At 53.3% G+C, this 13,276-nt stretch overlaps 1 protein-coding gene across 5 annotated transcripts in view; it reads left to right on the top strand.

Moving 5' to 3' along the window:
• Wdtc1 (WD and tetratricopeptide repeats 1) overlaps nt 1-11,868 on the top strand; it is a 59,571-nt gene extending 47,703 nt beyond the window's left edge. For 4 of the 5 annotated variants that reach the window (XM_021159606.2, XM_021159605.2, XM_021159604.2 and 1 more), the window contains exons 8-16: nt 60-154; nt 595-710; nt 1,831-1,903; nt 2,459-2,567; nt 3,520-3,693; nt 6,601-6,836; nt 7,631-7,808; nt 8,815-9,007; nt 9,956-11,868. In XM_021159606.2, the coding sequence (XP_021015265.1) occupies nt 60-154; nt 595-710; nt 1,831-1,903; nt 2,459-2,567; nt 3,520-3,693; nt 6,601-6,836; nt 7,631-7,808; nt 8,815-9,007; nt 9,956-10,153 (1,372 nt within the window). In that variant the 3' untranslated portion in view covers nt 10,154-11,868. The remainder of the gene's footprint in view (nt 1-59; nt 155-594; nt 711-1,830; nt 1,904-2,458; nt 2,568-3,519; nt 3,694-6,600; nt 6,837-7,630; nt 7,809-8,814; nt 9,008-9,955) is intronic. The other variant, XM_021159607.2, reaches the window with a different exon arrangement.
• The last annotated feature ends 1,408 nt before the right edge of the window (nt 11,869-13,276 follow it).

Here is a 13,276-nt window from a genome sequence, read left to right as displayed (position 1 = left end):
GATCCAGCTAGCCAGGGATAGCTAGCCAGTTTTAACCTGTCCAATTTTCCATCCATCAGAAAGAGCATGAGGCAGAGCCCTTCGGCAGGTGTGCACACCTTCTGTGACCGTCAGAAGCCCCTTCCGGACGGTGCGGCGCAGTATTATGTCGCAGGTAGGGCCCAGCCTGGCTCTTGCCAGGACCTTGGCTCTTTCCGGGACTTCTGGGGCTGGAGTCAGGTGGGTCTAGACTTCTTCACTCCTCCTTTTGACCAGCTGTGTAACTGTCAACAAATCACTAACTCTGAGGAGTTTCTTCTCTTCAATAATGGGATTGTAATCCCAGGACTCGAGAGGCTAAGACAGGGGGCTCAAAATCGCAACATTAATCTGAAAGAGCTAGTAATAAAATCAGTCTGGACTCCCTGTGTCATACACAAAATGACTGAGGGCAAGCCTGAGGCTGCTGACCTGTTGACTATCCTGAGGCTCACTTGTAGCTAGCTGCCTCCATGCAGTGGGCAGCTAGCCTTTCCCATTTGGCTGTCTTTACACCGTGCCCCAGCTCTCTAGGGGCTGAAGTCTCATCCTAGGGTCGTGTGCTCTTCTTGGCAGGTCACCTGCCGGTGAAGCTGCCTGACTATAACAGCCGTCTGAGAGTGCTGGTTGCCACCTATGTGACCTTCAGCCCCAATGGTACAGAGCTGCTAGTCAACATGGGAGGAGAGCAGGTAGGTCCCCTGCCTGGTGAGACTCTCACCCACAATCCCTGTCTTGGCAGATAAAAGTAACATCTTCTTTGTAAATGCCATGTGACATGTGAGGGACCACCATTACCTAACCTAGTCTTTTCTTTAGAGAACTAGACAGACGTGGTATTTTGGTTAAGAATGCTTTAGAAGGTCTGCAGAGTGGCTCCTCAGGTAAACATGCTGTTCATGCCAGAGAACCTGAGTTTAGCCCCAAAACCCTGAGGCAGAAGGAGAGAACCCACTCTCCAGCTGCCCCTCTGGGACACTTTTTATTCCCAGCACTTGGGAGGCAGAGGCACGTGGATCTCTGAGAGTTTAAGACCAGCCTTGCTTACATAGTGAATTCCAGTCTAACAGGGATGATGGAAAACAAACGGAAGGAAGCGATCCTGACATCCATGAGCACTGTAGTGTGTGCTTGCCAGGATTCCCGGTACACCACACGCTCACAGCCCAATGAAGAGGAGCAGAAAAGGGACCCCTGGGCTAGGGGTGTTAGTCACTGAACAGAGTGCTTGCCTAACGTGCACAAAACCCTGAGCTTGAGCCCTAGCACCACACAAGCCAGGAAACAGGGATGGTGATTTGTGCCGTCAAGTCCCACTGTGCGAGAGGTAAACACCAGAGGATCAGAAGTCAAAGATTATCCTTGGTCATACGCTCAGCAGAGCTCTGGAACAAAATAAGCACCGAATAGCAAGCACTCAGCTTCAATAACAGATAACACTTGCTGACTGGCAGGAGAAAATTGACAGTGTCACTTTTAGTAGCTTCCCTTCTCTGAGACCTCAGTTTTCTCATCTATAAAACAAGATATTTGCACCTTTGAGGATCTTTCAGATTTAAATATATGCTCCCAGGGAAGGTCCAGTGTCAGCAAGGGCTTTGTGTAAGTCACATAGCCCGCCCACCCCAAGACTCCAAAGCTTGGAGAACTTTCCTGCTTAAAGTTCCTTTCATGGTCTCATCTGGCGAGCTCTATGGCTCCGTGCTCAGTGCTCACTGGGAGTTGAGGAGTCTGATCTTGAAAGCTGCCCAGATCTGACCGATGCTTCAGCCACATCCTTGCCTCACGGCCCCCGTCTCTCCCCGATCCCAGGTGTATCTGTTTGACTTGACTTACAAGCAACGGCCGTATACCTTCCTCTTGCCTAGAAAATGTCACTCCGTGGGTAAGCTCTCCCTCGGGGAACCCATGCCGGGGTGGGTGGAGGCTTGTGTACTTACGTCCCTCTGAGGAGAAGCCCGCTCTTTACTCTGACCTGCGTCTCCACACTCCAAAAGAGAAGATCTCCACCCTGGCCTTATCAGAAGGATAGTCATATGGGCCAGAGCTCTGTCCAAGGCTTATGGAAGATGGGCCCTTCCAGTGCCCTGGCTCTTACGCACTTGAAGTAGCTGCTCTTTTCCTTCTCACCCTGGTTCATGGATTTCTCCCTGTGCTCACAGCTGAGCTCCAACCTCTTCTCCCCTCATTCCCTCCCCAACCTCAGCTGTGGGGAATGTCAGACAGAAAGGAGCTGTACCCTCTGTAGCCAGCAGAGGGCACACGGGCTTTTCTTTATTCCACTGCCTGCCTGTCCTGACTTGTTTTCTGGGACTGGGTCTGACCTGGGAGAATAGCCTCACAATGGAGCCATCAGGTCCTGTGATGGAAGCCAAGGGATGCAGAGAAGTGAAGCCCCTCCCCCTCAGGTGTCACTCTTATTTTCCTCTCATTCTTCCAGAAGTCCAGAATGGTAAGATGTCTACTAATGGGGTGTCCAACGGCGTGTCGAATGGCCTGCACCTTCACAGCAACGGCTTCCGGCTGCCAGAGAGCAAGGGGTGCATCAGGTGAGGCCAGCTGACCTCAGTGGCCTTCAGTCTCAGTGACAGTGTATGGACGGGGAGATAAGCATGTCCTATAAGCCTGTCTTCGTGGCGCTGGAGTGACAACTCAGCAGTCAAGCACTGGCTGCTCTTTTAGAGGACCCAGCTTCCATTCCCAGAACCTATACAGCTGCCACAGCTGTCTGTAGCTCCATTTCCAGTGGATCTAGTGCCTTCCTCTGGCCTCCTCCGGCACTGCACACATTTGGTGCACAGACATTGATAGAGGAAAAACATCCATAATACAAAAATCTCCAACAACACACACACATACAATGCATGTATGCATGTGCACGCATGCACACACACACACACACACACACACACAAAACCTTCCTCCTGACCTCAACCCAGTTGTGAATCCCAGATGGTAGAGGTTGGGCCAGAGAAGGCAGCTAGTGTTCCAAAGGCAGCTTCTATCCGAGAGGCTGCCAAACATACCCAGATTGAAGTTTGTCCTTCTGCCCCAGCCCTGGGGTAAGGGTCCAGAGGCTGGCTGCCTCTGGGTGTTGACTTTGTCCCCCATGCAGATGATCCGTCCCATTACAGTACCTCCCTGCCTCTGTTCTCTTCCCACCCCTCTGCTGTCTAGTCCTTGAGACAAACAGACTTTTCCCATAGGAGGAAGTAGAGTGGTCACAAGATTAGTTCAGTGCAGATGAAGGTGGCACCAGTGGCTGTCACCCGAGCCCCAGAATTTGGTTGGTAATGGCTTTCCTGCCGCTCCTTTACTGGCTCAAAGCACTTGGAATTATGCATATTCTTTCATGGTAATAGATAATGGCCCAAGCTCAGTGTGAAAGTGGCCCCATCTCCTAGATGGCAGTGAGGTGCCAGGGTCCACAAAACCATGCATGGCCCTTGGGTTGGGCTACTAACCTTTAAGTGGTCTGACTTGGCTCTCCTTCCCTCGCAGCCCCCAGGTGGAGCTGCCCCCATACCTGGAGCGTGTGAAGCAGCAGGCCAATGAAGCCTTCGCCTGCCAACAGTGGACCCAGGCCATCCAGCTCTACAGCCAGGCTGTGCAGAAGGCCCCACACAACGCTATGCTCTATGGCAACCGAGCTGCCGCCTACATGAAGCGCAAATGGTGAGTTGGATCCGCAGGGGTTTCTTGGTCAGAACAAGGGCTGAAGCACCTGGGCCATGAGACCAAGTTGCTAGGGCATCCACAGAAGGTGGCATTGGCATCCCAGCTCTTGGGGCCTCTTGAACATAGGCCCCTCCTTTCTACCTAAGGCTGAGGTAGCACAAGACATTTAGTGTGTGGGAGGGAGATTCACACATTGCTTTGTTATAAGGTGTGAATGGAAGTAGGGATTAAGAGCGGTGTTGATACTAATTACTGGAGAGTTGAGGCTTGGGTTGGACTTTGAGAGAAGAGTGGGACCTTGATAGATCCGACTACAGAGCTTGGCGAGCTCATTTGTACCTTCATAAAATGATTCTGTGGCTGAATGGCCCTGCATCTGCTTTCTGGGTTCTTACACCCATCACTGGACCACATACGAGCTAGACCTCAGACATACACTGACTATTGATAATGGGATAGGCAGGTCAGGATCCTAAGATGCCCCACATCTTCAGAGATCATCAGCGCCCCAGTCCTGCCTGCAGCACCATCAGACAGGCAGGCAGGCAGACCCCATCCCCCAGCAGGGCCAAGACTAGAGATGGATAGAGCTGGGCCCACAGCCATTTCTGCTCCGTCTGGCATCCGTCGGCTCTGCCCAGACAGACAGGCCAGCTGGTGTGCCATCGTCTGGCTGAAACTAGGCAGGCCTGGGGAAGCTTAAGGAACCCACCCAAGTCAGCAGGATGGGAGTGGGGGAGATGCCACACACAGAGCAGTTAGCTGAAGCCTCGGGACTTTCCCCAGGGATCAAGGGGCACCCACATTCAAAAGAGGACTATCTGGGGCCCAGCTGTCTGAGTTGTGTCACCTCTGTTACACTGGTTGGGTAGGGTGTGACAGCCCCTTCATCTTGACTTGGCTGAGAGCTCAGCTTCGTGTCTGTATTTTTGCTGAGAGAAGTTGGTGATTTCCGAATTCACAGCTTGTTTTCTGAGTTCCCACTGTGTGCTAGGTACTGGGGAGACAGTTCTATCACTCTGTGTCCCCGTGCCCCAGAGGGCCCAGCCACTGGACAAGAATAAAATCTCTGACATAGTTCAGCATGAAACATGAAAGATGCAGGAAGCAGTAAGTCTTGGAAATGGTCAGGTATAGTGCTGTGGGTTACCAAGAAGAGTTGAGTCACCTCAGCTCAGGATCAGGGAAGCCTCAGAAAGATGTCGTGTCTGAATGGGCTCTAAATGTGGGCAGCTCAGACAAGGAGATGAGGGGGAGGAGAGGACTGTGGGGAAGGACACTGCAGGGAGAGGAAATGGTGTGAACAAAGGCGTGGGGGCGGGGGACTGACTGAAGAGCCTGCCTCAGAACAGCAAATCCATTTGGCTGGAGCAGAGGGTTCTGGAAAGGACTGGCAGGGGATGAGTCTGTGAGGTAGCCTGGGGCTTGCCTGGAAAGGGCTTGGAATGCAGAGGGTGGCATTTGGCCTTGATTCAGTGTGTGATGGGCAGCTACTGGAGAGCTTTGAGCGGGGACGTGCAGAGGGCTGTCTTTTCAGGGAGATTGATCTGGCAGTACATCTAGGATGGGTGAGTCCTGGGGCCAGCCTGCTCTTTTTTTTTCCCCATCCCCACATGCCTGCCAGTGACCCCTAGAATGTCACGTTCTGTCCCAGGCCAGCCTCCCCAGGGCTGCCATCTGCTCCTGGAAACAGACCACCCTCTGGTTCCTGGCTGGTCTCTGGTCTGGCTCTTGCTAGGAGCTCAGAAAGGGGCACCTTGCAGGCAGTAACTGGGTTTCCAAACAGCGCCTGCTCCTTCGTCATAGGCACTCATTCTGACGCAGAGCACACCATCAAAGCAGCTCTGCTTCCTGCCTGCCCCACATTGCTTAGCTGTCGGTTAGAGTCTTAAGTGGCTACTCCAAGGGCTGGGTGCTCCTTCTGATGGTATGGCGAGAGAGGTCAGGAGACACCTGTGCCCTGTGCCCTTGGTGAAGGGACCCTTGGCATTAGTGAGTGCTGCTTGCTGTAAGCACAGTAGACCCACACCCCAGCCCAATAGGAAGGGGGGAGGTTCAATCCCCAGCATTGAAAATACGAACATTTACGGGTTTCTAAAGGGGAAAGTGGCCCTCATTGCTGCTTGTCTGTACAGATGAGAAACCAAGTGGGTTTCTGGCAACAGGGAGGTGGGCCTGGAAAAGAGGGCGTCTCCCTCTACCCCTCCAACAGAAAGCCTACACTCCCCTTTATCCATACTTGTCCATTGGAGAAAAGAGTAGAGAGGATTTGGAGCTCCTGGTGTGCACAGCCCCCTCACCAGCAGCTTCCAGAGAGCTGACTTTGCCAGACAGTCAGGCCCCAGCCTCCAGCCCCAGGAGGTGGAGGCCACAGCTGCTGCAGATCAGTCAGCCAGGACAGAGGGGGGTCTGGCTGAGGGCATGCTGCCTGCTGGTCAGACCCTGAGTCCCTGGCCTAACACTTCTGGCTTCTCCAGACCACAGAACTGTCCTTGAGGGCCCCCTGCCTTGGACATAGCTTTGAAGACCAGCAGGGGGATTTGAGGAGGAGGATGAAGGAAAAGAGAAGGAGGGCTTGGGGAGTCTGCGGTGGGCAGGATGCCAGGCCTTCTGCTGCAGAGCTGCGGGTGCCTGAGGTGAGCAGTGCACAGTTGCAGCCTACGCCCAGCAGAGGGCAGCCCAACACTGCTCTTTACTCTCCAAGCCTCAGGCTCCTGGCTTGAGCCTCAGCTTTCTCCTGCTCCCAGGGAGGGAGCAGTGGGCTACGCCAAGGCTTCATCTCCTTATCTCCTCACCCTGAGGGTTGTCAGAGATGGCCTAGAAGTAGCCACAGAAGATGGTGGGAACCTTGTATCTGCCACAGGGCCTCCCTCACCTCTAAGCTATGTTCCTGTACCTTCTCAGGGACGGGGACCACTATGATGCCCTCCGAGACTGCCTCAAGGCCATCTCCCTAAACCCTTGCCACCTGAAGGCACACTTCCGTCTGGCCCGGTGCCTCTTTGAGCTGAAGTATGTGGCCGAGGCTCTGGAGTGCCTGGATGACTTCAAAGGGAAGTTCCCAGAGCAGGCCCACAGCAGTGCATGTGACGCTTTAGGCCGGGACATCACAGCTGCCCTTTTCTCCAAAAGTGATGGTGGTGAGTGTGTGCCCAGGAGACGCAGCTGTCCGTTCCCTACCCAGTAAGGCCCTGGCGCTTTGATCTAGAAACCCTGGTTTCAGGTGCTGATTATGAAACTCCATGGCCTTAAGACAGTCTGAGCCCTGAAACTCACTTTTCATGCCCGAAGAAGGAGACGGTCAGCATCTCCCATTGAAACTCTGTTGAAGGTTAATGTTAGCATTCAGGGCACCAGGTAGAGCCCAGTCAGGCTGTGTGAGCTCCAGCTGGGCCTTCCCACCTGTCCCCAGACAGGCCTTGGCAGAGGCAAGTGCTGTTTGTTGTCTTTGTCTCAGTCTGGCCATGGGCAGCAGGCACGGTGTCTAGGACAGTGCCTTAGTTCTCAGCTCAGCTCTACCAGGTCGAACTGTGTGGCCATGGATCCAGCACAGCCTCCAAGCCGGTCTCGTCTGCAAAGGGCACACCAAGCCTTCCCAGTGCCTCTATAGATTTGTAGGACGAGCTGGGTCATGGTGATGTGGGCTCCAACTGTGAGAACTATGTGGGATAGATCTCACTGGAGGCAGATAGCTAGCCACAGGACTCGCTCATTCCGTGAGTAGTGTTCAGGCTGAAGCCAGCGATGCAAATTCCTACGGACTTCTCTTAGTTCTTGGGAGTAAACCTGGGGGCAGATGGCCTCGTATTGCCTGGTCTGGGTTGGAAACTGTAGCACAGAGGTAGAGGAGACAGTGAGGGGGTGAAGGGGAGGGAAGCCCCCCACCTCTCTCCTTCCTTGCCTCTCTCTCACCTCTCCTTGCTTTTGGCCCCAGAGGAGAAGAAGGCAGCTGGTGGTGGCGGTGGTCCAGTTCGCCTTCGAAGCACAAGTCGCAAGGACTCCATCTCAGAAGACGAAATGGTGCTACGGGAACGGAGCTACGACTATCAGTTCCGCTACTGTGGGCACTGCAACACCACCACAGATATCAAGGAGGCCAATTTCTTTGGCAGGTCTGAGGCCCTGAGCAGGAGGAGGGCACATATCCCAGTTGACAGCAAGGGTTTGAGGGGTGGTGCCACGTGGGAGACATAATTTGAGGGTACTCGTGGTCTGGCGCTGCCTCTGTACCCTTAGGTTCCTCCGGTAGCCTCTATTTGTTTGTCTGTACAGTGAAAGCAGCCACACCACTCATGGAATCATAATAGACTGGGCTGAGCGGCATCAGTGCTGTGCTGGGAAGTTCCCTCTGCCCCTCCCCACTCTGTCCAGTGGCCCAGAGCTTGCTGGCTTTATCTGGACACTTGGAGCTTTTGTCTGCTACTGAAAGGGAGGCGAGAACTATGAGGCTGGGCATCTGAGACCGTGCCCTGAGTACTCGGGACACAGCCTGTGTTCTCAGACACTCCCACCCCAAGCCCCACCCTTGCTTTGTTTATACCCTTTGGGCTTACATCCAGAGGGTCTCTCCCCAAAACCCCCTCTGACTGTCAACAGTGTGAGAGGCCTATATTATGGATGAATGGACTTAGGATTTGCTAGTCAGCATTCAAGAAGTTTTGGAGAGATAGATATAAGAGATGGCCCTACACCAGCGAGATAATAATAACCTCGTGGATACTGTGGTGCCACATTGGAGGGACCCAGACAGCACTGATGTTGGGGGTTTTTTTGTTCTGTTTTGTTTTTGTTTTTTTGAGACAGGGTTTTATTGTGTAGCCCTGGCTGTCTTAGAGCTCACTCTGTAGACCAGGCTAGCCTCAAAATCACAGAGATCTGCCTGCCTCTGCCTCACAAGTGCTGGGATTGAAAGTGTGCACCACCATGCCCAGCAGCTGATGCTGGGTTTTCGTACAATCATGACTGGTATATGCAGTTTGGAAGAGGGAACTCATTTGCATAGGAGAGTTCTGAGTCAAGGGTAGCCCCTTGACTGTGAGGAACTGAGTCATCCCAGGCCTCAGCCTTTCCCTTAGCCTCAGTCTCCCTCCTGACCTCCTGCCCTTTGCCCCTCACCAGCAATGCTCAGTACATCGTCAGCGGCTCTGATGATGGCTCCTTCTTCATCTGGGAAAAGGAGACCACCAACCTCGTCCGAGTGCTGCAGGGGGATGAATCCATTGTCAACTGCTTGCAGCCCCACCCCAGCTACTGCTTCCTGGCCACCAGTGGCATCGACCCTGTTGTGCGACTGTGGAACCCACGACCAGAGGTGAGGCCACAAGGAGCGTAGGGCCTGCTTGGAGCTGGGCTTCAGTGCCAGGGAAGAGAGGGCAGTCGTACAGGCTAGATAAGGAAAGTCGTACAGGCCAGGAAAGATAAGCCACCAAGTGGGAGCCCCAGGCCCTAGGAAGCTCTAATGCAGTGGACATTTCTGGGGTGAGATTGGCTTTTGCATTCTTTTTTTTTTTTTTGGTTTTTTGAGACAGGGTTTCTCTGTATAGCCCTGGCTGTCCTGGAACTCACTTTGTAGACCAGGCTGGCCTCGAACTCAGAAATCCGCCTGCCTCTGCCTCCCGAGTGCTGGGATTAAAGGCATGCGCCACCATGCCCAGCTGGCTTTTGCATTCTTGAGGCGTATCCTTGAACTAGCCTTGAAGGCGAAATGCCCGTATATCAAGAGCAGGTGTGCAAGGGGATGAACAGAACTAGACCAGCCTCGTGTGGGAACACCTCAAGCTTCCCAGAGGCCTTTGCCTTCATATGCTACTGCGAGGGGTTCTGCAGAAGCTGTTAAAGGACTGTCCCGGGGCGGGGAGGGGCGGTGCACAGACTTTGGAGTTGATTGCTTTGCAATCTTGGGCACAGAGCACTTAGGCCAGTGTGGCCTCCTCTACTCTCAATGCCAGTGGGCAGGTAAGCCTTCCAGAGACAGCTAGCAGACTGAAGTCCATATGGTGGATCTGAATAAATCCAGAACCGGTTTGCTGTAACCTTTATAACTTTTATTAATGTAAAGGGTTGTTAGAGGTAGGGGGACAGCCCAGCCCAGGTGAGGCATCCCCCTAACTTGTATTCCTTCAGCCACACTTCTCCCCATGTGTCTAACCTTAGATACCCCAGTGTGTTCTTCTTACGTGGCACTTGTGCCTCCCTCATGCCTATCCCTCCACCCTGGTCCCTCCACCCTGAGCTCACTAGACCTGCCTTTTCTTGACAGAGTGAAGACCTCACAGGCCGAGTTGTGGAAGATATGGAGGGTGCATCTCAGGCCAACCAGCGGCGCATGAATGCCAACCCCCTGGAGGCGATGCTGCTGGACATGGGCTATCGGATCACAGGCCTGAGCAGCGGGGGCGCTGGGGCCTCTGATGACGAGGACAGCGCAGAGGGCCAGGTGCAGTGCCGGCCCAGCTAGACTCTCCTAGCCCCAGTACCCAGCCCTGTGCAGGAGATCGGAGGGCTGGGCTCTGTTTTGGTTTGTCTTTCCTACCCCCATTTTTCATTTCCCCGTTTTGTTTGTTAGTTTGACTTTGTGGGTGGGGATTACTGCAACTTGCTGGCTTTCAGACTCTCGGGCTGATTGTCCCTTGACTGTCCCCAGCCCCAGCAGAAAAGTAGGAGGGGAAGCCCCTCCGTATGCCCTTACCTCCTGCTTCCTTGTCTCTGGAAGGCTCTGGCCCTTCTCAAAACCCTTCAGCCTCCAGTGGAGAGGAAAGAGCTGAAGCTGTCTTCAGGGACTGCCCTGCCCCTCTGCGGGCAACAGAAAGGGAATGGAACTCCCTACTGGCCGAGGCTTGCCTGGCCTATTGTTGCCACTCTCCTGATTCCGGGGCTAGCTCCCCTGTGGTCTTTCCGGAAGGTCCCTCCACAGCCACCAGTGTTCCGGTGGAAGCATAGGAAAGAAACAGGAGCCCGCAGTGGCAAGGTCAGGCCACCTGCCCAGGGGCAGTGGAGCTCCCTCACCCCCTCCTGGCCTGTCCTAGGCTGTCTCTGAGGGCTTTGCCTTTCCTACAGTGTGACGGGGTGGGGTCCCTCCCTCCCCACCCACCTGCCCATGCGAGTCCTAACGCGCCATGGCCGCTCTCCTGGGGCGCTTCTCGGCCTCACTGTGACCTTTCTGCCAGAGCTCCCCGCCAGGCCTACCCTGCTGAGGTGGCTCTTCCTAAGGACCCTTCTCGCCCTCTCTGCCCTCCTTCCCACCCACATGCTGAGCCGCCACAAAGACCAAAGAAGTGATGGCTTTTCTCTGTCCCCTGCTGCTCTGGGGGGAGGGGTTGGGAAAGTCCTTAGCTCAGCCATCCCCCCCCTCAGCAGCCTCGAGCTTTACACTGGACACAGCGGCCACTCCACCACCAAGCCTCCCTCTCCCTCTGGCCCCTTGGTTCCTGCTCTGGAGCCGGGAGTTGGTTCATGCCAGCCTCCCCCAGCCCTGTGTGCTTCCTCTGGGCGGCAGCCCTCCAGCTGCAGCCTCTGGGGAGATGCAGCCTCCCTTCCCTCCCTCCATCCCTCCATCCCTCCCTCTCTCCCGTCCTCTCTCCCTCCCTCGCCCCTATCTCTGCCAGGTGCCTCCTCTCAGTCTAGCTTCTGAGCAGCCCTGGAGACTGGAGGGCCATGTTAAAAGCTTTTTCACAGTTTTAAGGAGACGAGGGGGGTGAGGCTAGTGGTGGGGGGTCTGGCACCATCTCATTGCTTTAATCTCAGCGACACAGGTGGCAGCTTCTCCCCCTTCCTGCCCACCCCAGGTCCTCTTCCCACCCTCTCTCCTAGCTTGGTAATGAAGTGTATTTATTGGTGAAGGAAACAGCTGCTCTGCTGCTTCTCCTGCTGCTGGGACTTGCTCCCCTGTCTCTTCCTCATGACCTTTCTCAAGCCAGGGAGGGGGAGCGAGAGTGTTGGGCTGGGCCCTGGGGCACAAGAACTAGCCAGGGTCCCTTTGCTTTCCTGTGTTCGAGCCACCTGCCATCCCCCCTGTCCATCCTCCTGTCTCCCACCCGCCTGCCTAGCCTGGACCCTGCAGGGTGGAGAGACACATAAGCCTTACTGTCCTCTGGGGCAGGAGCCGAGCCTTTTGTTGCTCTGCTCCCGGGAGAGTGAGGGTGACACAATTGATTAAAACCATTTTGTTCTAGCTGTGACTGGTGGCATTTGTTGGGACCCTCCCCACCATGGCTCTGTGACATGGAGCAACCACACCTCTGCTGAGCAGAGTGAGACCTGCCTTGCATGGGTCGCATGGGTCGTTCAGCCCAGCAGGCCTGGTACAAAGCCCATGGCCGGCCGATAGCTGTGATTGGACATCATCAGCTTTTACTCTCGGGCTTTCTCCCCTTGGAAATGAAGGATTTCAAATCTTGGTAGTTTTCAGATTCTTTAAACTGGAACCCAAGGCAGGTGCACATCCCGTCCTATGATCCATGATGTGTATGGTTCTTATGTGTGTATTACAAGGAGCGAATGTTTTACACAGTCGTGTTCACCCTTCCCTGCATGTACCTTTCGACTGTACTACAGACAAAAGTATGTCTGTAGTCTACTACCTGGGGGTTAGTTTTAGTTTTAGTTTTGCTTTGGGCTTTGTTTTTGTTGTGTGTCCTAGATTACCTGGTGATTTCTTTTTTTAAGATTTATTTATTATTATATGTAAGTACACTGTAGCTGTCTTCAGACACTCCAGAAGAGGGTGTCAGATCCCATCACAGATGGTTGTGAGCCACCATGTGGTTGCTGGGATTTGAACTCAGGGCCTTCAGAAGAGCAGTCAGTGCTCTTACCCCCTGAGCCATCTCACCTGCCCCTGGTGATTTCTTAAACCAGAAGATTCCAGAATTTCCTGACTCATAACAGTATCATCATAGTAATTTTTCATAGATCCTCCTAAGCAAAAAAAAAAAAAAAAAAAAAGCTGAGCTCAATTTATTAAGTATTTAAGTTTAGGAGTTTTTATGGCCTAGCAGCCTAGCAAATTAGTTATATTTTAAAAAAATGGTACACATAAATTAGAAGACACTTTTGAGACAGGCTCTCTGAATTCACTAGGTAGTCAATAATGATCTTTAACTTCTGATCCTCCTGCCTCTGTCCCTGAGTGCTGGGATCATGGGTATATACCACCACACCTAGTTAATGTGATGCCGTTTATTGCACAGTAGGGATAGACCCCACGGCATGGTGCCTGTTAGGGGAGCACTTTCCACTGAGCCACACCCCTGCCCTATCTTTTAATAGCCAGTTCCAGTTGGCATCTGTGTACTTGCTGGGTGCTGCGAAGCCTCTCAGACTTTTATTCAAAGCAGACACCACCTCTCAGTTCTAACTCCACATCAATTCATTTTTACTACAGTGACTGCTAAAAACCCAAATTTGTTGGTTTTTTTTTCTTTTTTTAAAGATTTTTTTTTTATTTATTATATGTAAGTACACTGTAGCTGTCTTTAGATCTCATTAAGGATGGTTGTGAGCCACCATGTGGTTGCTGGGAATTGAACTCAGGACCTCTGGAAGAGCAGTCAGTGCTCTTAACCACTGAGCCATCTCTCCA

The sequence above is a fragment of the Mus caroli genome, chromosome 4 (genome assembly GCF_900094665.2).
Source record: "Mus caroli chromosome 4, CAROLI_EIJ_v1.1, whole genome shotgun sequence".
Taxonomy (NCBI): Eukaryota; Metazoa; Chordata; class Mammalia; order Rodentia; family Muridae; genus Mus; species Mus caroli.
Note: the sequence above shows the minus strand (reverse complement) of the source record. Positions and strands in the feature narration are given on the sequence as shown.